Below are 25035 nucleotides of genomic sequence, written 5' to 3' on the forward strand. Positions count from 1 at the left end.
TAATTTATTCTCCTTTTGTGGCCGGGGAAGTGCCATGAACGAGCTCCTCTCCTTTCTCCAGGGTCAGGATTGGGTGGGGAATCCTGAGAGCACATTTTCCCCTCCTCCAGGAGGAGTCTGGTTTGTTGCTTTATCTCCCCATTTCTCTGGGATAGATAACTTGGAATGAATCCCATCCTTTCATTCTAAACCCTGATGAGTTTTTCTGTTTCCTCATTGCTCCCTGAGGCACTTTGAAATTTCGTTGATTCCTTGTGGGAATCAACCCTTTCTCCTTGTGATGATAATTGTCCGTGCACGTCTTAATTATTCCTTTCCAGCCAGAATCGCACGGGCTTCTCCTGCTGATAAATAATGTAAAAATCCACAACCACAGCACAAATTTCTCCTTTTTCCTGTGTTTTATTTCCACATTTCCAGCGCTTGTGGTGCGAGGCGAGGCCTCCCCTCCTCTTTTCATCCCTGGTGTCACCGAAAGTGTTTTGTTTGTCTTTCCATCCAACAAAACCCACAAAAATCTGCTGTGCAGAGGCCGAACCAAGAGTGCCCCGACTGGATTTGTGGTGAGGGTTCGTTATTGCAGCGCCAATTAATGCGTCACCCGTGCCTGGCACGGCCGGGCCTCCTTTCCTATGGAATCCTATGGAATCCTGCTCTTTTTGCTTCATTTCACCCCCAATTATTGCACTTTTCCCAGGGCCAGGTTGTTCGTTTTGATGCCCTTTTCCATTAGAAGGATGAGACTTTTCAAGCTCCTATCACCCTGAAAAGTCAGTCTGAAAAATGACTTTTTTTTCCCGTCAGGACACAACTTTTCAAACTCATATAGTCTTGAAATATGAAATATTTTCAATATGAAAAATGAAATTTCCACCATCAGAAGGACAAAACTTTTCAAGCTCCTATCACCCTGAAAAGTCAGTCTGAAAAATGACTTTTTTTTCCCATCAGGACACAACTTTTCAAACTCATATAATCTTGAAATATGAAATATTTTCAATATGAAAAATGACATTTCCACCCTCAGAAGGACAAAACTTTTCAAGCTCCTATCACCCTGAAAAGTCAGTCTGAAAAATGACTTTTTTTTCCCATCAGGACACAACTTTTCAAACTCATATAATCTTGAAATATGAAATATTTTCAATATGAAAAATGACATTTCCACCCTCAGAAGGACAAAACTTTTCAAGCTCCTATCACCTTGAAAAGTCAATCTGAAAAATGACATTTCTTCATCAGAAGGACACAACATTTGAAGCTCAGATCACCTTGAAAAGTCAATCTGAAAAATGACATTTTTTTATCAGAACACAACTTTTCAATCTCCTATCATCTTGGAAAATCAATATGAATTTTTTTTTTCCATTAGAAGGACACAACTTCTCAATCTCATATCACCTTGATAAGTCAATATGAAAAATGACATTTCTTGAATCAGAAGAACTCAATTTTCAAGCTCATACCACCCTGAAAAGTCAATCTGAAAAATGACATTTCTTCCATCGGGACAGAACTTTTCAAGCTGAAATCATATTGAAAATTCAATCTAAGAAATGACATTTTTCCATCAGAAGAACACAACTTTTCAAGCTCATATCGCGTTGAAATACGAAAACATGAAATATTTTCAATATGAAATACTGAAATATGAAACATTTCTATATATGAAATATTAAATATGAAATATATTCAATCTGAAAATTACATTTTTTCCATCAGAGGGACACAACATGTCAAGCTCACACCATCTTGAAATATGAAAATATGAAATATTTTCAATAGGAACGATTTTCATATTACAATATATGAAATATTAAATATGAAATATTAAATATGAAATATGTTCAATCTGAAAATTGCATTTTTTCCCTCAGTAGGACACAACTTTTCAAGCTCCTTTTTTTTTGCTCATGGTTTGTTTTTCCTGATTTTGGAGTTTTCCTATTTTTATTTTTCCCCTTATTTCAGTGCTGCCTCAAGCACATCTTCCCCCGTGAAAGCAAAACTGTCAATAAATTAAATTTACCGTGGTTATTTTATCAGATTGGTCTTTTTTTTATTTCCCTTATTTTTCAATGTTTATTTTTAACCAGCCTCTTCAAAAAAGGAAAGGGAAAAAAGGAGAAATTTGGGGTTAAAAATGAGAGAGAAAGGGAAATTTGGGGTTAGAAATGGGGGAAATGGGCAATTCCTGGAATTAGGAGGAGAAAAAGTCAAAATTCCTGATTTTTAGGCACAAAAAAGCCAAAATTCTCAAGTTTTGGGCATGGAAAATTCCCAATTCCTCAATTTTTGGCACAAAAAATCCCCCCAAAATTCCCAAATTTGGGCACAAAACCCCCCAAAATTCCCAAATCTGGACACAAAAAATTCCCAAATTTGGGCACAAAAAAACCCTAAAATTCCCAAATTTGGGCACAAAAAACCCCCAAAATTCCCAAATCTGCACACAAAAAATTCCCAAATTTGGGCACCAAAAAAAAAAAAAAAAATCAGGATTAAATCTCCTCTTGTAGGAGAATTGAAGCATTTGAGGGACTGAGAGATAAAATATTGGAATATTTTCATTATTTTCATTCACAATGTGGGAATGTGGTTGGAATTTCAATATTTCACTGGTTTCACTGTGGCCAAGCTGAAAATGTGGAATTTTCTAAAAATATTCTGTCCCAATCATTATAATCCCCACATTTTCATCATTTTTGGGTGCTTTTCTTCCATTCAGTTCCTCCAGAAATTAAAAAAAATCAGATTAAAACACATCTTGTAGGAGAACTTGAAGAGTTGAGGAACTGAGAGATAAAATACTGGAATATTTTCATTTTTGGCTGATTTTTCTCATCGTTTTCTCTCTTTTTTTTAGGATAAAATCAAGAATCCCCTGGAGGGTAAAATATTGAAATATTTTCATTTTTGGCTGATTTTTCTCATTGTTTTCTCTCTTTTTTTTAGGATAAAATCAAGAATCCCCTGGAGGGTAAAATACTGAAATATTTTCATTTTTGGCTGATTTTTCTCATTGTTTTCTCACTGTTTTTTAGGATAAATCAGGAATCCCTGCCTGGTCACCATGAGCTCCACAGTTTGGGAATGTGGCTGAAATTTCCATTTTTCATTCATCACTGAGAGTGGAAAAAAAAAAGGGAAAATTCCTTCAGGACCCTGAGGATGTTGGACACAGAAAATTTTGAAATTTGGAGGAACCACAAGCAGAGCCAATGTGAAAAATGCGATTTTTTGAAGGAAATATCGGAATTTTTGAGGATGTGAAGGTTCTACCAGCAGAGCCAATGTGAGAAATGCGATTTTGAAGGAAATTTTAGAATTTGTGAGGTTCTGGAAGATGCCACAAACAAAGGCAATGTGAGAAATGAGATTTGGGAGGAAATTTCTGAATTTGTGAGGTTCTGGAAGATGCCACAAGCAGAGCCAATGTGAAAAATGAGATTTGGGATGAAATTTTAGAATTTGATTTGGGATGAAATTTTAGAATTTTTAAGGATCTGGAAGATGCCACAAACAAAGGCAATGTGAGAAATGAGATTTGGAAGGAAACTTTGGAATTTTTAAGGATCTGGAAGATGCCACAAACAAAGGCAATGTGAGAAATGAGATTTGGAAGGAAACTTTGGAATTTTTAAGGATCTGGAAGATGCCACAAGCGAAGCCAATGTGAAAAATGCGATTTTGAAGGAAAGAACCACCACAAGCCAAGCCAATGTGAACGATGAGACTTTGGCCGGAAATCCCAGCATTTCTGAGGCGCTGAACGTTCTACGAGCAGAGCCGGCGTTCCAAGCGGGATTTTGGCAGGAAATGTCGGGCTCAGTGAGGATGAGGAGGGCGGTGTGGGGCGTGAGGAGGGCCCTGGGGTGGCTGCTGCCCGCGCTGTGGGCGCTGGGCTGCCGGGTGCCCGCGCTGTGGGCGCCGGGCACAGCCTGTTCTCCTGCGAGCCCATGGCGCTGCGCACGTGCCAGGACCTGCCCTACAACGCCACCTTCATGCCCAACCTGCTCAACCACTGCGGCCAGCACACGGCCGCCCTGGCCATGGAGGTAATTCAAAGTGTTATTAATTATTATATTTATTCCATTAGTTTTTGTATCATTGTCATTATTGTGTTGTTATATTATATGTGATATAACCACTATAACCATATATATGTGATATATATTTATTATTGTGTTATTATATTATATGTGATATAACTGCTAGGACCAGCACACGGCCGCCCTGGCCATGGAGGTAATTCAATACTTTATTAATTATTACATTTATTGTATTAGTTTTTATATCATTGTCATTATTTTGTTATTATATTATATGTGATATAAGCACTACGACCAGCACACGGCCGCCATGGAGGTAATTCAGTATTTTATTAATGATTACATTTATTTTATTCATTTATATGGAATTGTCATTATTGTGTTATTGTATTATATGTGATATAACTGCTAGGACCAGCACATGGCCGCCCTGGCCATGGAGGTAATTCACTGCTTTATTAATTATTACATTTATTTTATTAGTTTTTATATAGTTGTCATTATTTTGGTATTATATGTAATGTGATGAAAATGAAAGGAAATTTCAGAATATTGAGGGACTTTGTGATGGCACTAAAATGGATGGAAATTCAGAATATTGAGGGATTTTGTGATGAGAGTAAAATGGAAATTCAGAATATTGAGGGGTTTTGTGATGGGACTGAAATGGATGGAAATTCAGAATATTGAGGGATTCTATTATAAGATTTAAATGAATGGAAATTCAGAATATTGAGGGATTTTGTGATGGGATTAAAATGAAAGGAAATTCAGGACTTTGAGGGATTTTGTGATGAGAGTAAAATGGAAATTCAGAATATTGAGGGATTTTGTGATGAGATTGAAATGAATAGAAATTCAGAATATTGAGGGATTCTATTATAAGATTTAAATGAATGGAAATTCAGAATATTGAGGGGTTTTGTGATGAGATTTGAGTGGAAATGCAGAATATTGAGGTATTCTAAGATTGAATGGAAATTCAGAATATTGAGGGATTTTTTGATAAGACTCAAATGAATGAAAATTCAGAATATTGAGGGATTTTGTGATGAGATTTGAGTGGAAATGCAGAATATTGAGGGATTTTGTGATGGGACTAAAATGAATGAAAATTCAGAATATTGAGGGATTTTTTGATAAGACTCAAATGAATGAAAATTCAGAATATTGAGGCATTTTGTCATGAGACTAAATTGGAAATGCAGAATATTGAGGCATTTTGTGATGGGATTAAAATGAATAGAAATGCAGAATATTGAGGGATTCTTTTATAAGATTTAAATGAATGGAAATTCAGAATATTGATGTATTTTATTATGAGATTTGAATGGAAATTCAGAATATTGAGGGATTTTGTGATGGGATTAAAATGGATGAAAATTCAGAATATTGAGGGATTTTGTGATGAGATTTGAGTGGAAATGCAGAATATTGAGGGATTTTTTGATAAGACTCAAATGAATGAAAATTCAGAATATTGAGGGATTTTGTGATGGGACTGAAATGGATGGAAATTCAGAATATTGAGGTATTCTGTGATGAGATTTGAATGGAAATTCGGAATATTGATGTATTTTATTATGAGATTTGAATGGAAATTCGGAATATTAATCAACTTCTTGCTGAAAATTCCCTGAGGGATTTGTGCAATTTTTGGTTTATTTTTATTTTTTGGGAACCTTTGTGGGTAAATCTGTGAGAAATGAAAGAAAAATTCGGATTTTTCATCTTTGAATTCTCTTCCTGACAGCACAAAAACCAGAATTTCATTGTCATTTTTAGATAATTTAAAGTTTTACCTTTGTGTGGTTTGGCTGTGGAATAATTTGGAATTGAATGTGGTTTTTAAAAAAAAAATTGTATTTTAAATATTTTGTAAAAATTGAGATTTTTTTTCCTTCAATTTTTGGAGGAAATTTTGGCTGGGTCTGATTGTCCTGGGTGGGGAGAAAAGGAGAGAATTTATTGTAAAATGGAGCAAAATGAGAGAATTTTATTGCAAAAATAGTGAATTTTATTATGATAGGGAGCAAAAGTGGGGTGAATTTTGGTGTGAAATTGAGGAAAATGGGAGAATTTTATTGCAAAATGGAGCAAAAATAGAAAATTTTGTTGTAAAATGGAGTGAATTTTATTGTGGAATTGAGCAAAGTGAGGGAATTTTATTGCGAAACAGCAAAAAGGGAATTTTGTAAAACAGGAAAAGGAGGGAATTTTATCTTAAACTGGAGCAAAATGAGAATTTTGGTGGGAGATGGAGCAAAAGGAGGGAATTTTTCTGTGAAATGAATGAATTTTAGTGCAAAATGGAGGAAAAGGGAGAATTTTGGTGTGAAATGGAACAAAATTTGTGAATTTTATTGTGAATTTTGGTGCAAAATGAGAGAATTTTGGGGTAAAATGGAGTAAAATTGGTGAATTTTCCTGCAAAATAGAGCAAAAGGAGAATTTTGGTGTGAAATAGAGCAGGGAGTGAATTTGATTGTAAAATGGAGAAAATGAGGGAATTTTGGTGTGAAATGGAGACAAATGGGAGACTTTTATCGTAAAATGGAGCAAAAAAAGAGAATTTTACTGGGAAATTGGGCAAAATGAGAAAATTTTGGTGTGAAATGGAGCAAAATGAGAAAATTTTATTGTAAAATAGCAAAATGAGGGAATTTTATTGCAAAAATAGTGAATTTTATTATGACAGGGAGCAAAAGTGGAGTGAATTTTGGTGTGAAATTGAGGAAAATGGGAGAATTTTATTGCAAAATGGAGCAAAATGGGAGAATTTTAATGTAAAATGGAGCAAAAATAGAAAATTTTGTTGTAAAATGGAGGGAATTTTATTGTGGAATTGAGCAAAGTGAGGGAATTTTATTGAAAAATGGAGTGAAAGGAGAAAATTTTATTTTATTTTTTAAAAATAAATAAATAAAATTCTATTTATTTTTTATTTTATTTTGCAAAACAGAGCAAAAAGAGAATTTTGTAAAACAGGAAAAGGAGTGAATTTTATCTTAAAATGGAGCAAAATGAGAGAATTTTATTGTAAAATGGAGAAAAGGGAGGGAATTTTGTTGCAAAATAGAGCAAAAAGAGAATTTTCTTGTAAAATGGAGCAAAATGGAAGAATTTTAATGTCAAATAGAGCAACGTCATTGAATTTTGGTGTGAGATTGAGCAAAATTTGTGAATTTTATTTTATAATGGAGCAAAAGGAGAGAATTTTACTGTGAAATTGGGCAAAATGAGAAAATTTTGTTGTGAAATGGAGCAAAACGAGAGAATTTCATTGCAAAAATTTGTAAATTTTATTTTAGAATGGAGCAAAAGGAGAGAATTTTGTGAAATGGAGCAAAAAGAGAATTTGATTGTAAAACAAAGAACAGTTTTATTCAGCCTCTGGAATGTGAAATATTCCCTGCTGGAATCAGCTCCTGGCAAAGAGAATTCCTGGTTTTGGGATAATTCCTGTATCCCAATACATTTGGGATTTCATCCAGGAGGGTTTTGGGGCAGGGCTGCTGCATTCAGGGGATTGGAAAATGATTTTATTCCCAAATATTCCTGAGGGGTTTTGGTGGTTTTGGCAAAATTTTCCCAAAATTTCCCTCTCAATTCTTCCCTCCCAAATTTTCTCCTTTCCCAGATCTTCTCTCCCAAATATTCCTTCCCAAAATTTCCCTCCTTAGTATTTCTTCCCAAATCTTCCCTCCCAAATGTTCTTACCTAAATTTTCCCTCTCAAATTTTCCCTCCCAAATCTTTCATCCCAAAATTTCCCTCCCAAATCTTCCATCCCAAATTTCCCTACTCAAATCTTCCCTTCCCAAATATTCCCCTCTCAAATTTTCCTTCCTCAAAATTTCTCTCCCTAATATTCCTTCCCCCAAATCTTCTGTCCCAAAATTTCTCTCCCCAAATTTTCCCTCCCAAAACTTTCCTGCCAAATATTTCCCCCAAAATTTCCCTCCCAAATTTTCCTTCCCCAAATCTTCCCTCCCAAAATTTCCCCCACAAAACTCCCCTCTCAAATCTTTCCTCCCAAAAAACCTTTCCCCAAATTTTCCATCCCCAAATCTTCCCACCCAAATCTTCCCTCCCAGATGTTCCTTCCCCAAACTTCCCTCACAAATCTTCCCACCCAAATTTTCCCTCCCAAATATTCCTTCTAAAAGTTCCCTCCAAAATCTTCCTCCCCAAATCTTCCCACCCCAAATTTCCCTCCCAAATCTTCCCTCTCAAAACTTCTCTCCCAAATCTTCCAACCCCAATCTTCCCACAGACAAACGAGGCTGTGGGACCCCAGCTCTTTCCCTCAGCCCCTCCCTGGAGCCCTTCCCGTGGTTTTACCCAATTTTTAGGTTTTTGGGGACACGGGGGGGCTGTGGGACCCCAGCCCAGCTGTGCCTTTCCCTCAGCCCCTCTCTGGAGCCCTTCCCGTGGTTTTACCCAATTTTTAGGTTTTTGGGGACACGGGGGGGCTGTGGGACCCCAGCCCAGCTGAGCCTTTCCCTCAGCCCCTCTCTGGAGCCCTTCCCATGGTTTTATCCCGTTTTTGGGGACACGGGGGGGCTGTGGGACCCCAGCCCAGCTGTGCCTTTCCCTCAGCCCCTCTCTGGAGCCCTTCCCGTGGTTTTACCCAATTTTTAGGTTTTTGGGGACACGGGGGGGCTGTGGGACCCCAGCCCAGCTGAGCCTTTCCCTCAGCCCCTCTCTGGAGCCCTTCCCGTGGTTTTATCCCGTTTTTGGGGACAAAGGGGCTGTGGGACCCCAGCCCAGCTGAGCCCCCCCGTTTTTGGGGACACAGGAGCCAGCCGGCCACTCCCAGCCACAGCCCCCAACACAAACCACGGCCCTTTGCCCTGGATGTAAAACCGACCTGCCCATCTTCTGGCTGGGAAGGAAAGCAGGGGCTGGTGGGGAACTGGAGCGGGGATTTGGGGGAAATTTGGGTGAAATCTGAAGAGTTTGGGGCTGGAAATTTTCCCAATTTAGGGAAGAAATTTTCAGGATTCTTGGGTCGAAATTTTTGGGATTTTTGAGCCAAAATTTTTGGGATTCTTGGGCTGAATTTTTTGGGATTCCAGGGAGGAATTTTTGGGATTTTGGGTTGAAAGTTTTGGATTCCAGAGAGGAATTTTTTTGGGATTTTTGGGTGGAAATTTTCAAGATTTTGGGTTGAAATTTTTGGGATTTTTTGGGCCAGAATTTTTGCGATTTTGGGGAGGAATTTTTGGGATTTTTGGGCTGAATTTTTTGGGATTCCGGAGAGGGATTTTTGGGCGAAAATTTTCAGGATTTTGGGTCGAAATTTTTGGGATTTTTGAGCCAAAATTTTAGGGATTTTTGGTCAAAGCTTTTGGGATTTTTGGGTGGAAATTTTAGGAACTTTGGGTCAAAATTTTTGGGATTTTTCAGCTAAATTTTTGGGGATTCCGGAGAGGAATTTTTTGGGAATTTTGGGCCAAAATTTTCAGGATTTTGGGTCGAAATTTTTGGGATTTTTTGGCTAAATTTTTAGGGATTCCAGACAGGAATTTTTTGGGATTTTTGAGCCAAAATTTTGGGGATTTTGGGCCAAAATTTTTGGGATTTTTGGGTCAAAGCTTTTGGGATTTTTGGGTGGAAATTTTAGGAGCTTTGGGTTGAAATTTTTGGGATTTTGGGGCAAAATTTTTGGGATTCTTGGGCCGAATTTTTTGTGATTTTTGAGCCAAAATTTTGGGGATTTTTGGGCTGAATTTTTTGCGATTTTTGAGCCAAAATTTTTGGGATTTTGGGCTGAAATTTTGGGGATTTTTGGGTCGAAGTTTTTGGGATTTTTGGGTGGAAATTTTCAGTACTTTGAGAAGGAAGTTTTTGGATTTTTGGGCAAAAATTTTCTGGGTTTTGGGTCAAAATTTTTGGGAGCTTTGGGAGTTTTGGGGGCATTTCAGGATTTTGAAAATTTCAGCTTTTCCCCAGGAATACCTTGAGGAATTTTGGGTTGAAATCTCGAACATTTCGTGCTGGAATTTTTGCATTTTTCACCCGATTTTTCTCAAATTTTCGCCGTTTTTCGTAAAAACTCCCAGTTTTTTTTACAAAAACCCCAAAATTTGGAATTTTCTCGAATCCCAGGTGAACTCTCTGGATGACAGCGGGGGCTGGTGGGGAACTGGAGCGGGGATTTGGGGGAAATTTGGGTGAAATCTGAAGAGTTTGGGGCTGGAAATTTTCCCAAATTTGGGCAGAAATTTTTGGGATTTTTGAGCCAAAATTTTGGGGATTTTTGGGGCAAATTTTTTGCGATTTTTGAGCCAAAATTTTTTGGATTCTTGGGCCAAAATTTTGGGGATTTGGGGTCGAAATTTTCAGGATTTTGGGCAGAATTTTTTGCGATTTTTGAGCCAAAAGTTTTGGGATTCTTGGGCCAAAATTCTTGGGATTTTGGGTCAAAATGTTTGGGATTTTTGGGTCAAAATTTTTGGGATTTTGGGGCGAATTTTTTGGGATTCTTGACCCAAAATTTTCGGTATTTTTGGGTGGAAATTTTAGGAATTTTGGGTCGAAATTTTCAGTACTTTGGGGAGGAATTTTGAGCTCTTTTGGGTGAAAATCTCGACCGTTTCGCGCCAGAATTTTCGCGTTTTTCGCCAGAATTTCGCCAAAAGTTTCGCCAAAATTTCGCTGTTTTTCGTAAAAACTCCCAATTTTTTTGGTCAAAGCTTTTGGGATTTTTGGGTGGAAATTTTAGGAACTTTGGGTGGAAATTTTTGGGATTTTTGGGCTAAATTTTTGGGGATTCCGGAGAGGAATTTTTTGGGATTTTTGAGCCAATATTTTTAGGATTTTTGGCCAAAACTTTTGGGATTTTGGGGCGAAATTTTTTGGGATTTTTGGGCGAAATATTTGGGATTTTTGGGTGAAAATTTTGGGGATTTTTGAGCCAAAATTTTTGGGATTCTTGGGCTGAATTTTTTGTGATTTTTGAGCCAAAATTTTTGGGATTCTTGGGCCAAAATTTTAGGAATTTTGGGTGGAATTTTTTGGGATTTTTGGGCGGAAATTTTTGGGATTTTTGGGCCAAAATTCCTGGTATTTTGGGTTGAAAATTTGGGATTTTTGGGCCAAAATTTTCGGGATTTTGGGCTGAAATTTTGGGGATTTTTGGGTCGAAGTTTTTGAGATTTTTGGGCGGATTTTTTCAGGAATTTGAGGAGGAATTTTTGGGATTTTGGGGAGAATTTCAGGGTCTTGAAGATTTCAGCTTTTACCCAGGAACACCTTGAGAAATTTTGAGCCCTTTTGGGTGGAATTCCTGAACATTTCGCGCTGGAATTTTCGTGTTTTTCTCCAGAATTTCGCCAAAAATTCGCCGTTTTTCCTAAAAACTCCCAATTTTTTATACAAAAACCCAAAATTTGAATTTTTTTCTGTTTTCCAGGTGAACTTTCTGGACGACAGCGGGGGCTGGTGGGGAACTGGAGCGGGGATTTGGGGGAAATTTTGGTCATTTTTGGGTCCAAACTTTTCTGATTTTGAACGGGATTTTTGGGGATTTTTGGGCAGAATTTTCTGGGAATTTTGGGGGGAATTTTTAGGAATTTTTGGGGATTTTTTAGGAATTTTTGGGGATTTTTGAGGATTTTTGGGATTTTGTCATTTTCCCAGGAATACTTTCAGGATTTTAAGGCAGATTTCGGGGTGGTTTTGGTGGAATTTTTCTGTGAATTTTGAGGTGAAATTTTCGTCATTTTGTGTGGAAATTTTGCGATTTTTGGGCCTAAATTTTTGGGATTTTTGAGCCAAATTTTTTGGAATTTTTGGTCGAAATTTTTGCAATTTTTGACCCAAAATTTTGGGGATTTTTGAGCTAAAATTTTTGGGATTTTGGGCCAAAACTTTTGGGATTTTTGAGTCAAAATTTTCGGGATTTTCGGTCAAAAGTTTTGGGATTTTTTGAGTGAAATTTTTTGGCATTTTTGGGTGAAAATTTTAGGATTTTGGGTCAAAATTTTTGGGAGTTTTGGGTCCAATTTTTTGGGATTTTTGGGTGGAAATTTTAGGAATTTTGAGTCGAAATTTTCAGTACTTTGGGGAGGAATTTCGGGCGCTTTTGGGTGGAAATCTCGACCGTTTCGCGCTGGAATTTTCACGTTTTTCGCCAGAATTTCGCCAAAAATTCGCCGTTTTTCATAAAAACTCCCAATTTTTTTTTGGGAAAACCCCAAAATTTGGAATTTTCTCGAATCCCAGGTGAACTCTCTGGACGACAGCGGGGTGCTGGTGGGGAACTGGAGCGGGGATTACTCGCAGGGCACGAACCCCTCGGCCTGGGCCGGCTCCGTGGGGATCCTGCGCAGCTTCCACGGCTCCGGCGCCCCCGTGCGCTACGGCCAGTGCTGGGTGTTCGCCGGCGTCGTCACCGCTGGTCTGTACTGGGTTATACTGGGTTATACTGGGAGGGGGAAAAAAAACGGGGAAAATCGGTGAAAAAAATGGTGAAAATCGGGTGAAAAATGGGGGAGATATGGGGAGGAAAGGGTTAAAAATGGGGGGAATTTGGATTTGGGGTTACTGGTTTGTACTGGTTTATACTGGTTTGGACTGGGTTAGACTGGGAGGGGGGAAAATGGGGAAAAATGGGGAAAAACAGTGAAAAAATGGCGAAAATCGGGTGAAAAATGGGGGAGATACGGGGGAAAATGGGGGAAAAATGGAGGAAATGGGGATTTGGGGTTACTGGTTTGTACTGGGTTATACTGGTTTATACTGGGTTATACTGGGAGGGACTGGGAGGGGAAAATGGGGAAAAAACGGTGAAAAAATGACGAAAATCGGGTGAAAAATGGGGGAGATATGGGGAGGAAAGAGTTAAAAATGGGGGAATTTGGATTTGGGGTTACTGGTTTGTACTGGGTTATACTGGTTTAGGACTGGAGCTTACTGGTTTATACTGGGAGGGGAAAATTGGTGAAAAAATGACGAAAATTGGGTGAAAAATGAGCAAAAATTGGGGAAAAAAAGGGTTAAAAATGGGGGAAATTGGATTTGGGGTTACTGGTTTGTACTGGGTTATACTGGTTTGAACTGGGGGTTACTGGTTTGGACTGGGAGGGAAAAAAACGGTGAAAATTGGGCGAAAAATGGGGAAAATATGGGCAAGAAAGGGTTAAAAATGGGGAAAAAATGGGGAAAAATTCGGTGCTGAATTCATTTTATACTGGTTTGTACTGGTCCATACTGGTTTGTACTGGTTTATACTGGGATTGGGATGAACTGGGAGCGGATTTGGGGCTCTAAAATGGTGAAAAATGGGCAAAAAATGACCCAAAAATGGGATTTTTTTGGGGTTTTTTCTGCTTTTACTGGTCCATACTGGTCCATACTGGTTTGTACTGGTTTATACTGGTTTATACTGGTTTCAGGAACTTCCATGTGTGGAACGATTGCTGGATGAAGAGGCCGGATCTGCCCCAGGGCTATGACGGGTGGCAGGTGGTGGATGCGACCCCGCAGGAGACCAGCAGCGGTACTGGGCTATACTGGTTTATACTGGTTTGTACTGGGAGGGACTGGGAGAGGAAAAAATGGGGAAAAAACGGTGAAAAAATGGTGAAAATTGGGTGAAAAATGGGGAAAATATGGGGGAAAATTGGGGTTTGGGGTTACTGGTTTGTACTGGGTTATACTGGTTTATACTGGGTTATACTGGTTTGTACTGGGAGGGACTGGGAGGGGAAAAAACGGTGAAAATTGGGTGAAAAATGGGGAAAATATGAGGAAAATATGGGGGGAAATGGGGATTTTGGGGTTACTGGGTTATACTGGTTTGTACTGGTTTATACTGGTTTGTACTGGGTTATACTGGGAGGGGAAAAAATGGGGAAAAAATGGTGAAAATTGGGTGAAAATTGGGTGAAAAATGGGGAAAATATGGGGGAAAATTGGGGTTTGGGGTTACTGGTTTGTACTGGGTTATACTGGTTTATACTGGGTTATACTGGTTTGTACTGGGAGGGACTGGGAGGGGAAAAAACGGTGAAAATTGGGTGAAAAATGGGGAAAATATGAGGAAAATATGGGGGGAAATGGGGATTTTGGGGTTACTGGGTTATACTGGTTTGTACTGGTTTATACTGGTTTGTACTGGGTTATACTGGGAGGGGAAAAAATGGGGAAAAATGGTGAAAATTGGGTGAAAATTGGGTGAAAAATGGGGAAAATATGGGGGAAAATTGGGGTTTGGGGTTACTGGTTTGTACTGGGTTATACTGGTTTATACTGGGTTATACTGGTTTGTACTGGGAGGGACTGGGAGGGGAAAAAACGGTGAAAATTGGGTGAAAAATGGGGAAAATATGAGGAAAATATGGGGGGAAATGGGGATTTTGGGGTTACTGGGTTATACTGGTTTGTACTGGTTTATACTGGTTTGTACTGGGTTATACTGGGAGGGGAAAAAATGGGGAAAAAATGGTGAAAATTGGGTGAAAATTGGGTGAAAAATGGGGAAAATATGGGGGAAAATTGGGGTTTGGGGTTACTGGTTTGTACTGGGTTATACTGGTTTATACTGGGTTATACTGGTTTGTACTGGGAGGGACTGGGAGGGGAAAAAACGGTGAAAATTGGGTGAAAAATGGGGAAAATATGAGGAAAATATGGGGGGAAATGGGGATTTTGGGGTTACTGGGTTATACTGGTTTGTACTGGTTTATACTGGTTTGTACTGGGTTATACTGGGAGGGGAAAAAATGGGGAAAAAATGGTGAAAATTGGGTGAAAATTGGGTGAAAAATGGGGAAAATATGGGGGAAAATTGGGGTTTGGGGTTACTGGTTTGTACTGGGTTATACTGGTTTATACTGGGTTATACTGGTTTGTACTGGGAGGGACTGGGAGGGGAAAAAACGGTGAAAATTGGGTGAAAAATGGGGAAAATATGAGGAAAATATGGGGGGAAATGGGGATTTTGGGGTTACTGGGTTATACTGGTTTGTACTGGTTTATACTGGTTTGTACTGGGTTATACTGGGAGGGGAAAAAATGGGGAAAAAATGGTGAAAATTGGGTGAAAATTGGGTGAAAAATGGGGAAAATATGGGGGAAAATTGGGGTTTGGGGTTACTGGTTTGTACTGGGTTATACTGGTTTATACTGGGTTATACTGGTTTGTACTGGGAGGGACTGGGAGGGGAAAAAACGGTGAAAATTGGGTGAAAAATGGGGAAAATATGAGGAAAATATGGGGGGAAATGGGGATTTTGGGGTTACTGGGTTATACTGGTTTGTACTGGTTTATACTGGTTTGTACTGGGTTATACTGGGAGGGGAAAAAATGGGGAAAAAATGGTGAAAATTGGGTGAAAATTGGGTGAAAAATGGGGAAAATATGGGGGAAAATTGGGGTTTGGGGTTACTGGTTTGTACTGGGTTATACTGGTTTATACTGGGTTATACTGGTTTGTACTGGGAGGGACTGGGAGGGGAAAAAACGGTGAAAATTGGGTGAAAAATGGGGAAAATATGAGGAAAATATGGGGGGAAATGGGGATTTTGGGGTTACTGGGTTATACTGGTTTGTACTGGTTTATACTGGTTTGTACTGGGTTATACTGGGAGGGGAAAAAATGGGGAAAAAATGGTGAAAATTGGGTGAAAATTGGGTGAAAAATGGGGAAAATATGGGGGAAAATTGGGGTTTGGGGTTACTGGTTTGTACTGGGTTATACTGGGTTATACTGGTCTATACTGGTTTATACTGGGAGAGGAAAAATGGGGAAAAAATGGTGAAAATTGGATTAAAAATGGGGGAAAATGGGATTGGGGTTACTGGTCCATACTGGTCCATACTGGTTTATACTGGTCCATACTGGTTTATACTGGTTTGTACTGGTTTATACCGGTCCATACCGGTCCATACTGGTCCATACTGGTCCATACTGGTCTATACTGGTTTGTACTGGTTTTCCAGGCCTGTTCTGCTGCGGGCCCTGCTCGGTCACGGCCGTCAAGAACGGCGACGTTTTCCTCAAGTACGACACGCCCTTCGTCTTCGCCGAGGTGGGCGGGGCCTCGCTATGCAAATGAGGCGCTAATTAGCATATTTGGGGTTAGTGCTAAAGCAGGGGTGAAGGGGTGGTGGGGGTTGGTTATGTAAATGAGGGGCGGGGATATGGAAATGAGGTGGTGGGGGTGGGGTGGGCGTGGTTTGGGATATGCAAATGAGCGGTTAATGAAGCGTGATTAATGATGGGAATGTGCTGCATGTTATTAGTGAAGTGACTCCGTTAATTATTCAAATTACGCCATTAATTATGCAAATACTATTGATTGAACATATACACATTATGCCATTAATTATGCAGATTATATTTATTAATAGTATACAAATTATGCCATTAATTATGCACATTATATTTATTAATCATATACATATTGTGCCGTTAGTAATGCAATTTATATTTATCAATCACATACAAATTATGCCATTAATTATGCAAATTATATTTATTAATCATATACAAATTGTGCCGTTAGTTGTGCAATTTATATGTATTAATCATATACACATTATGCCATTAATTATGCCAATTATATTGATTAATCATGCAACTTACAGGCATTAATTATGCACATTACATGAATCAATTCTGCAAATTATCAGCATTAATTAGGCACATCACATGAATTAATTATGCGAATTATAGCCATTAATTATCTGCATTACATGAATTAATTATGCAAATTATATTTATTAAGCATGCTATTTATAGGCATTAATTATTCACATTACATGAATTAATTATGTGCATTATGAGCCTTAATTATGCAGATTGTAGGCGTTATTATGCAAATTGTGTGTAGTGATTACGGGAATAAGCAGGTGAGAAATGAGGTGGTGGGTGTGGCCTAAATATGCAAATTACGCCCTGATTACGCTAATAAGGAAGCGTAGCTGTTGGTGTGATGGAGTGAGAATTATGCAAATGATTTGGTTATTTGAGATTATTAATGCCTAATTATTAACGCCTGGGCGATATGCAAATGAGCTGATTGATTATGCAAATTAGAGAAAAATGGCGACGAAATCCACCGGAGATTTCAACAACCCACTAATTACCAACCAACAATTAATTACTTTCATTATTTTAATTATTTGGAATATGTACCGTACCCAATGCTGGTGATGTGGGCGTGGCTTGGGCATGCAAATGAGCTCATTTTTGTTTAACTGCAGCTCTGGGAAGCATTTTAGACCATTTTTTGTACACCTGCTAGCTCCATTTCATTTGTTTAAACACATTTTACAACTGCAGTTTATATATTTTTCCAAGAAAATAAAAATGCTAAAAATATAACGTGGTGCTTGGGAGAGCCGTAGGTGGGGGGGGGACTGGAAGGAGCAGGAGGGCCCCAGGTTGGCACGGGTTCCACTTTGTGCCAAGGGCAGCACATCCATCATCCCGCTCGGGCTGGGGAGCACCTCGGGGCTCTCACATTGCCAGGGGCACGGGGGGACGTGGGGACAATGGCCCCATCGGCCATGGGTGCTGCTCGGTGCCCATGGCAGCCCCTGCCCTGCCGAGGTGCTGCTGCCGGAGCCTTGGAGCCATTTTCTGCTCCGTTGGTAGGAGAGGCAGGAGCCCCTCTGGTGCAGCCAGGGCTCTGGAGCACGGCCAGCACGGAGGGATTGCTGGATTTTCCCCCATGGAAAAGTCTGGAAGGGGGCACGCAGGTGGAGGGCACGGAGGAGCTGGGGGTTGTTCCTTAATGAAGGAGCTGGGTTGGGTTTGTGCTTTAAGTGGTTTTGTTTTCAGCAGAATTAGTGCTGGGGTGTTTATCAGCTTGTGGGTTGGAAGGAGTGGTTATTGTACAGCTAGGTTACAGCATTTCTAGCAATATAATATATTTTTAATATATTATACATATTATATATATAATATATAATATATATAATATATATAATATATAATATATAATATATAATATATAATATATAATAGATAATATATAATATATAATATATAATATATAATATATAATATTTTATTTTTATATTTTATATTTTATATGTTATGTATCTTATAAAATATACATGATATATAAATATAAAAATACATTCTATGTCAACACATAATATATATATACATAAAATACATAATATATGTATAATACATATACACATTTTATATATTAAAATTTAAAATATAGAAATGTATTTCTATATATGTAATATATATTCTATATATTTCTATATTTTATATATTATACTTTAAATATTATATATCATGTATGTTATAAAAATACATAATATATATAAATATAAAAAATACATAATATATATAATACATAATATATATACATAAAATACATTTTATATATATAAATATTGCACATATATACATTATATATATATAAAAATTTAAAATATTAAAATGCATTTATATATAATTATTATATATTTATATATATAATTATATATATTTATATATATTATATATAAATATGCTTTAATGTAGCTGTACAATAACCACTTATATATATGTGTGTGTGTGTGTATATATATATTTGTGTGTGTGTGTATAATATATATATAATGCAGCTGTTATCCATGACATGCAAATAGGAAAAATAAAGATGCTTCAGGCCTGAACTCCAACTCCTCTTCTCTTGAAAAACACAGAGTTTGGAAAGTTATTTTTCCCCTCCTAGCAGCTGCTGGGCTGTGTTTATCCCAAACCTTTACCTGGTTGTAGGAACACAGAAGAGCAAAGGAGCTCTGGAGCCTTTACCAGGTTCTCTGTTGTCACAAGGAGCACATCACCTTCCAGAAATTCATTTCAACAATGTGAAACTTAGCACAGAATCCCAGCATGGATTTGGGAGAGATCTTAAATCCCATCCCACCCCACCCCTGCCATGGCAGGGACACCTCCCACTGTCCCAGGGGGCTGCAAGCCCTGTCCAGCCTGGCCCTGGGCACTGCCAGGGATGCAGGGGCAGCCCCAGCTGCTCTGGGCACCTGTGCCAGGGCCTGCCCACCCTCACAGGGAAGAAATTCTTTCTAATATCTCATCTAATCCCACTGGTGTGGTTCCAGCTTTATTATCTGCATTTTACCACACTGAGCATCATCACTGAGGTGATCTAAAGCCTGAAATGAGCTTCACAAGACCGGGGACAGAAGGGCACAGCAGCTCCCTGCTGTCTGAGCAGGACCCACCTGGGCTGGCCATAAATAAGGAACCTGCTCCTGTTCTAGAAAAGGGAACAGTTGGAGTTATGTGAAGATTCAGGAACCATTGAGAACCTCCTTATCTCTGAATATGAAAAAGCTTCCTGAGCGCTGCCTGTGTGACTCAAACAATGACATCAGCTCAGCACAGAACATGTTCCCTGGCACCAGGAGCTCTTTTCCCTTCTCAGGGAGTTGCTGTTCTTCGCCTCGAGCTCCTGCCTGCAGCAGCCAGGCTGATTCAGAGCTGCCAAGCGACACATTAGCAAAACGCAGAGAGAGAGGAGTCTCCAGGCCCAGCTAACGCTGATTTAGCTTGGCACTAATGCTCCCTCCCCCAGTAAAATACACCACCTCTGATTTCTTTTTCAGCTCTCCCCCTCCAGAATACATTGGTTTTTCCCTCCTGACCCTTTTTATGAATAGTGGGAGGGCTGCCACACCTGAGTCCCACCTGAGTCTTCTCCTCCTGCCGCCACTGAGGTGAAAGGCAAACCCAGATGAGCCCAGGCCAAAGCAGAGCATGTTCTGCCTCCTCTCCTCGCGGAGGAAAAAGAATAGCCTCGAGACAAGGAGCCTCCCTCGGGGCCAAGGAGACTGACAAATTCTTGTGGTTTTCTCCAAAAGTCAACCCCAAAGGCAGCTGCCAGCCAAGGCAGGCCTGGCGAGGCCGCGCTGCCTGGAAATGAGCGCAATCGAAGCCTAATGGCTGTTTGGATAATTGTCCCTGCGAGTGATCTGCCAACCAGGGCTGGAAACAAGGCTTTAGTACAAATATAGCATGAAGGCTAATCTGGAATACATTAAAATGTTATTTCTGTAGCTGCCTTTTCCCAAATTTTAAATAATGGCTAAACCATTTATCAGCTCTGGAGGAGAAAGGTTGTGTATATACTGGGCTTTTCGAGCAGAGGTGAGGGGAAAAAGGAAAGTCTTCAATAAAAATATTCTCCACTAAAGCTCTGTGATTTCTGGTCCCTTGTACATTGCTAAAAAATTATTACAAACCCGTTTCAGATTTGCTGAGAGGGGCATGGTCTGAATTTAATGTAACAACCAAGCTGTCTTTGAGGCACCTGCTGCAGACCTCTGGTATCACCAGGAGTGCAAGCGGTCACGGCAGCCAGAGCCACCCACATGTTGTAAAGTGCGTGTAAATAACACAAAATAAATTACTGTGTGTAAATAATGCATAATAAATAAATCATGAGTAAATAATACACAATAAACTGTGTGTAAATAACAATAAATAAACCATGAGTAAATAATATGCAATACAGTGTGTAAATAACTCCATTAAATAAACTGTGAGCATATAATACACAATAAACTGTGTGTAAATAACTATTATTAAACTGTGTGTAAATAATGTACAATAAACTGTGTGTAAACAATACACAATAAACTGTGTGGAAATAACTCACGATAAATAAACTGCGTGTAAATAATACACAATAAACTGTGTGTAAACAACTCCCAACCATCAGTGAGCACAGGCGAAGGAGGAAGGAACCCTTGGCAGTGTCCAAGTCCAGGCTGGAGCACCCTGGGACAGTGGAAGGTGTCCCTGCCATGGCAGGGGTGGCACTGGGTGAGCTTTAAGGTCCCTCCCAACCCAACCCATTCCATGATTCTACAAATGTGACCATCCCCATTTGAGAGAACCTCAAAATGAGTTTTTTATAGCTCAATCTGACTGGCACCTTGAACATCAGAGCACCTCTAGCACCATCCCAGCTCTGCACTTTGTTTCACTGCAGATTTCCCCTGTTCCTCAAGAAGAGCATTCTGTGTTTGATGGATGTACTGGGACTGCTGGATTTCAATCCCTTCCTCTGCCTTCTTTTTTTTTTTCTCCTTGCTGTATCTATTAAAGTGATTTACTACTTTTTCATTGTTCTGCCTGGAGCTTGTCCAACTCTTGAGATCAAAATCCCCCAAAAAAACTTCTCCTCGACAAAACATGAGGGTGATCAGAATGAAACAGGACCTGTGGAAAAGATTTGAATTGTGGGAAAGGAAATCACCCCATCTCCATGGCAACGCATTCACGTTTTCCAGTTGCTCCTGAATAAATGAAGTTTGGGTTCTCTAATTCCTGCACTTCAATTTCAAGCACACCTAGCCCCAAAGTACCTGGGAATGCTGCTAAAGGCATCAAGGTTTCTCTGAGCAGCTCTGCACTTTCACAGTGAGGCTTTTTCTCTCCCAATTTTCATTTTTTTTGTCAGGAAATCACCATCCAAGTCCTTCAGAAAACGTCTGTGAAAGGCACACACGACCCACAAGGTGCTTATAAGAAGGTTTTACTCCAAAATTGCAATTCCTCCTAAATCCTTAAGAACCTCTGGAGCACTCGGTGCTGCCTAACAAGCCCCACGTGTGAGGCAACATTAAAAAAATACTTAAAAGCTCTCAAACTTGAATTTTCACAATGTGAGCATCCAGTCAAGGTTTTGGGGCTGCCCCTGGATCCCTGGAAGTGTCCAAGGCCAGGCTGGATGGGGTTTGGAGAGCCCTGGGATAGGGGAAGGTGAGGGTGGAATGGGATGGATTTAAGGTGTCTCCCAACCCAACCATTCCATGATTTTTGTGGTTCCATTTCTCTCCCTGGATTTCCTGCTGTGTGCTGTTGGATAAACTCCTGCTTGGCACCAAAGGAGGTCAGGATTATTCCTGACTTCCAGCAGGTCATGGAAAGGAGAATCATCAAATCTCAGCCTATCTTTGGTAGAGGTTGGTTATTCCATGGTGTCATCTCAGAACCAGGACCAATCCTCATTACAGCATTCTGCATTAATTACAGTTCTCAGGGCTTTTAGGACATACAGGGCTGCTTTATTGAAGTGTTTGGTTCCTGTAGCTAAACTGAGAGATTTCATTTTGTTGTTTTCAGTCTCCCCCTTTGCACGGCTCCTCCACATTCCCCACTCCTCAGCTAGCGCCTCTCTCCCAGAGCTGCCAGCCTTCCCAGGGCTCATTCACCAGAGGAAAACAAAATCTGAGCCCCAGAACCTTTGAGGGGAGGCAGCACTTTATAATTTCCTCACAGAGGTGAATTGGTACCTGCAAATCCACTGGCACACAGGGAAATTGCTGCCAGTGCTGTGATCCACACGCGGCCACGGCCACATTCCATGGAGATTTTTTGTGGCATTTAATTGGGATGAAGAGCAGACCCTCTGAATTGATTCTCACTCAACGTCTACACAGATCTGAGAATGTCTGAGTTGTTTCTACCACCAGCAATCCCCCACCATCAAGCTTCTTTTTATTCATGGCAAAGTTTGTAGTGCAAGATTAGGAGCTTCCTTTAATCTGTGTCCTTAGCTATGAGCAATTCCCAAATCTATCAAATCAAATAACACAATCATTAAATTCTGAGAAAATTATGGTTCTGTTCTGCTTCCAAATTCTTTCCTGAGCTTCAATAAAGAACTTTAGGCCTTATGTGTCCTGGTATAAATATAAAAGTCCAAGTGAAGGAATGGGCCACTTTCCTGATGAGGATGTGAGCTCCCTACTCCAGAGCAGGGATCCCACAGATTTCCACACAATGCATCATAATCTCAAACGCAAAATGAGGTTAAACTGGTTAAAACTCCTGCTGGGGAGCACACTCTGGGCTCTGGACAGGACTTTTCCAAATCATGGCCTTGTCAGGACAGGAAGATTTCCAGGGACACTTGGCACGAGCCTTCCCTGTGGATTAGAGGACACCTCAGCAGTGCCAGGGAATTATTGGGGTCACCTCAACACTGGAGTCCTCACTTTGCAATCCCCACTGACATTTCTTGCTGTCACGGCCCATAGAATAATTTCAGTTTGTTTTGCAGTGCCACTTCCACTTTTCCAACCATGTTTTGGCTTTTCCAAGGGGTTCAACAGAGCTGGATTGTGCCTGGCTGCAGAAGGCAGCAGGTAGAAGGGGTTTGGTGCTCCTCAGGCTGGGGAAGGCCCTCTGGCTGAGGGGATCAATAACCCCTGTGTTTCCAGGCCCTGCTTATTAAAGGTGGTGCATGGAAAAAAAATAAGAACCGTTCCCTATTTATATCTGGAACTTAATGAAGTGAAATTATCACAGCCGACAGGCGCGGGGGCTGTAATTCAGAGACACGGCTTGGCTTGGAGGGATCTGCAGGCTGTTTTTATTCCAAATAATAAAAAAAAAAAGAGTGAAACCTAATCCTCTAATCAGTTCCAATTTACATATTCACGGCTCTTATTTCCAGCCTGCTCGGAGGGGGAAAAAAAAAAAGATAAGTGTTGGAGTGACGAAGCGATTATTTGATTAAGTAATTATTAATCCCAGGGTGCTCTGATTAATTCCCAGCAAGTTAAACAAACGGATTGGAGCTGGGCTGGTCACCTTCTCACCATTGTCACACACAGGGGGAAAAATCCTGCAGAGATATTTTTACCTGCTCCACACTGAGGAGTTTTGTTCACTGAAGGGCTCCCCTGCGCTCCCCAGGGGTTCATACCCTGCTAAATGAAGTGTTACATGTTGGAGTTTTATCTGTGCCTGACTCCAAAACCAAATGCTGATCTGTGTTTTCAAGCTTGGAAACTCCAGGCTGGATCTGCGAGCAAGTTGTTTTTTAAATGTTTGAATAAATGAAAAATAGAAATTAAAAAAAAAAAAAAAAAAACCCAAGGACAAAAAAACCTGAATGTGTTTTTTAACAACTTTTTATTGACTGCACGGATCTGTTGTGGAGATAATGTCATGGCTGAGTGTCCTTCAGAGCAGGGTCTATCCACTGATTTCAAGAGAGCTGAGATAGATGCTTCAAAATACCATCTGCCTTCAGAAAAAGCGAAAACACTGAACAAAAACAAACCTGGAACTGATGTTTTCCAGTTTTATTGGAGGTTTTTTATCCTAACAGGCTAAAACCTCTTGTAGTTGGTCACACAAGCAAACACGCCAAACCCTCAAGTGCTGCTCACTTTGGCCTAAAAGCTGCCCTGAAACCAGCCTGTCCCAGTGTCTCCATTCCTCCTCTTATCCCTTATCCAGGAAAAAGCCCAGGAAAATAGGAAGGTGATGTGTAAGGCACAAGAAATAAATTGGAATTGCAATTTATTTATTCATTTATTTATTTATTTAGTAATATTGCATGAAGGAAAAAGGTGAGAAGCACACACCCAAATCTCCCTGTGAGCATCTTTTTGCCACCAGTGAAGTGAATTCATGGCACAGGGATAGGCTGGACTGACAAACAGAGTTAATTTAATATCTTGGATGTTCTAAAGCTGCTGATGAAAGCACCCAGTTACTGAGCAGGCACCTTCAGTGGGTGGCTGTGTCGGATCAATCAGTTCTGGAAGTGTATTTTTAATTCTTTGTCCATTCTTTTACTGCTTATCCAGATCTTCTCTGCTCCCAGGTCCACCCCATCAACCACAAGGGATGAAAATTGGGGTCAGGACTGCAGAGGGAGCCTGGCTGCAAGAGGATTTGTTAAATCAATACAATATTCTTCACAAACAATTCTTCCTGCTGCCATTCCCACCAACTCAACCTTTTTATTCATAGCAAATTTTTAGTCACGTCATCTGTGTGGTGTCTCAGCATCTTCCAGCACAGCATTAACCAAAGGCAACCAGTAGCTACTCCCAGAGCCAGATTTATTCGTCAAAAACTACCCTGAAGTGCCTTAGAAATGGCAATAAAGCACAAAATCAACCTTCTTCCTGGAAGATGCTGGTGTTGATTTCTCTTTTCTCCCTCCAAACCTTTGGAGCAGCTCTCTGTGGGACT

The 25035-nt window shown here is 39.9% G+C and overlaps 2 protein-coding genes across 9 annotated transcripts in view; both read left to right on the plus strand.

Moving 5' to 3' along the window:
• The window catches only part of LOC141728082 (protein-glutamine gamma-glutamyltransferase K-like), a 51464-nt gene that overhangs the window by 2007 nt on the left and 24422 nt on the right, over nt 1-25035 (plus strand). For 2 of the 8 annotated variants that reach the window (XR_012578760.1, XR_012578761.1), the window contains exons 2-5: nt 3045-4058; nt 12284-12458; nt 13456-13559; nt 16005-16142. Coding sequence is in view for 1 of the 8 variants with exons in the window: in XM_074534407.1 (XP_074390508.1) it covers nt 3960-4058; nt 12284-12458; nt 13456-13487 (306 nt within the window). In the remaining 7 variants the exon portion in view is untranslated. Of the gene's footprint in view, nt 1-3044; nt 4059-10165; nt 12459-13455; nt 13560-16004; nt 16187-18789; nt 19128-19640; nt 20228-21028; nt 23580-25035 lie in introns of those variants that run through there. The other 6 variants (XR_012578763.1, XR_012578759.1, XR_012578765.1 and 3 more) reach the window with 6 other exon arrangements.
• On the plus strand, nt 4501-10159 carry LOC141728080 (uncharacterized). The gene is made up of 2 exons (XM_074534404.1): nt 4501-8741; nt 8831-10159. The coding sequence occupies exon 1, from the start codon at nt 7763-7765 to the stop codon at nt 8693-8695; it is 933 nt and encodes a 310-aa protein (XP_074390505.1). The 5' UTR covers nt 4501-7762; the 3' UTR covers nt 8696-8741; nt 8831-10159.

The sequence above is a fragment of the Zonotrichia albicollis genome, unplaced genomic scaffold, assembly GCF_047830755.1.
Source record: "Zonotrichia albicollis isolate bZonAlb1 unplaced genomic scaffold, bZonAlb1.hap1 Scaffold_83, whole genome shotgun sequence".
Lineage (NCBI taxonomy): Eukaryota > Metazoa > Chordata > Aves > Passeriformes > Passerellidae > Zonotrichia > Zonotrichia albicollis.

Excerpts from the sequence above, each read along its gene's own strand:
- LOC141728080 (XM_074534404.1), top strand. The coding sequence starts at position 7,763 with ATGTTCTTACCTAAATTTTCCCTCTCAAATTTTCCCTCCCAAATCTTT.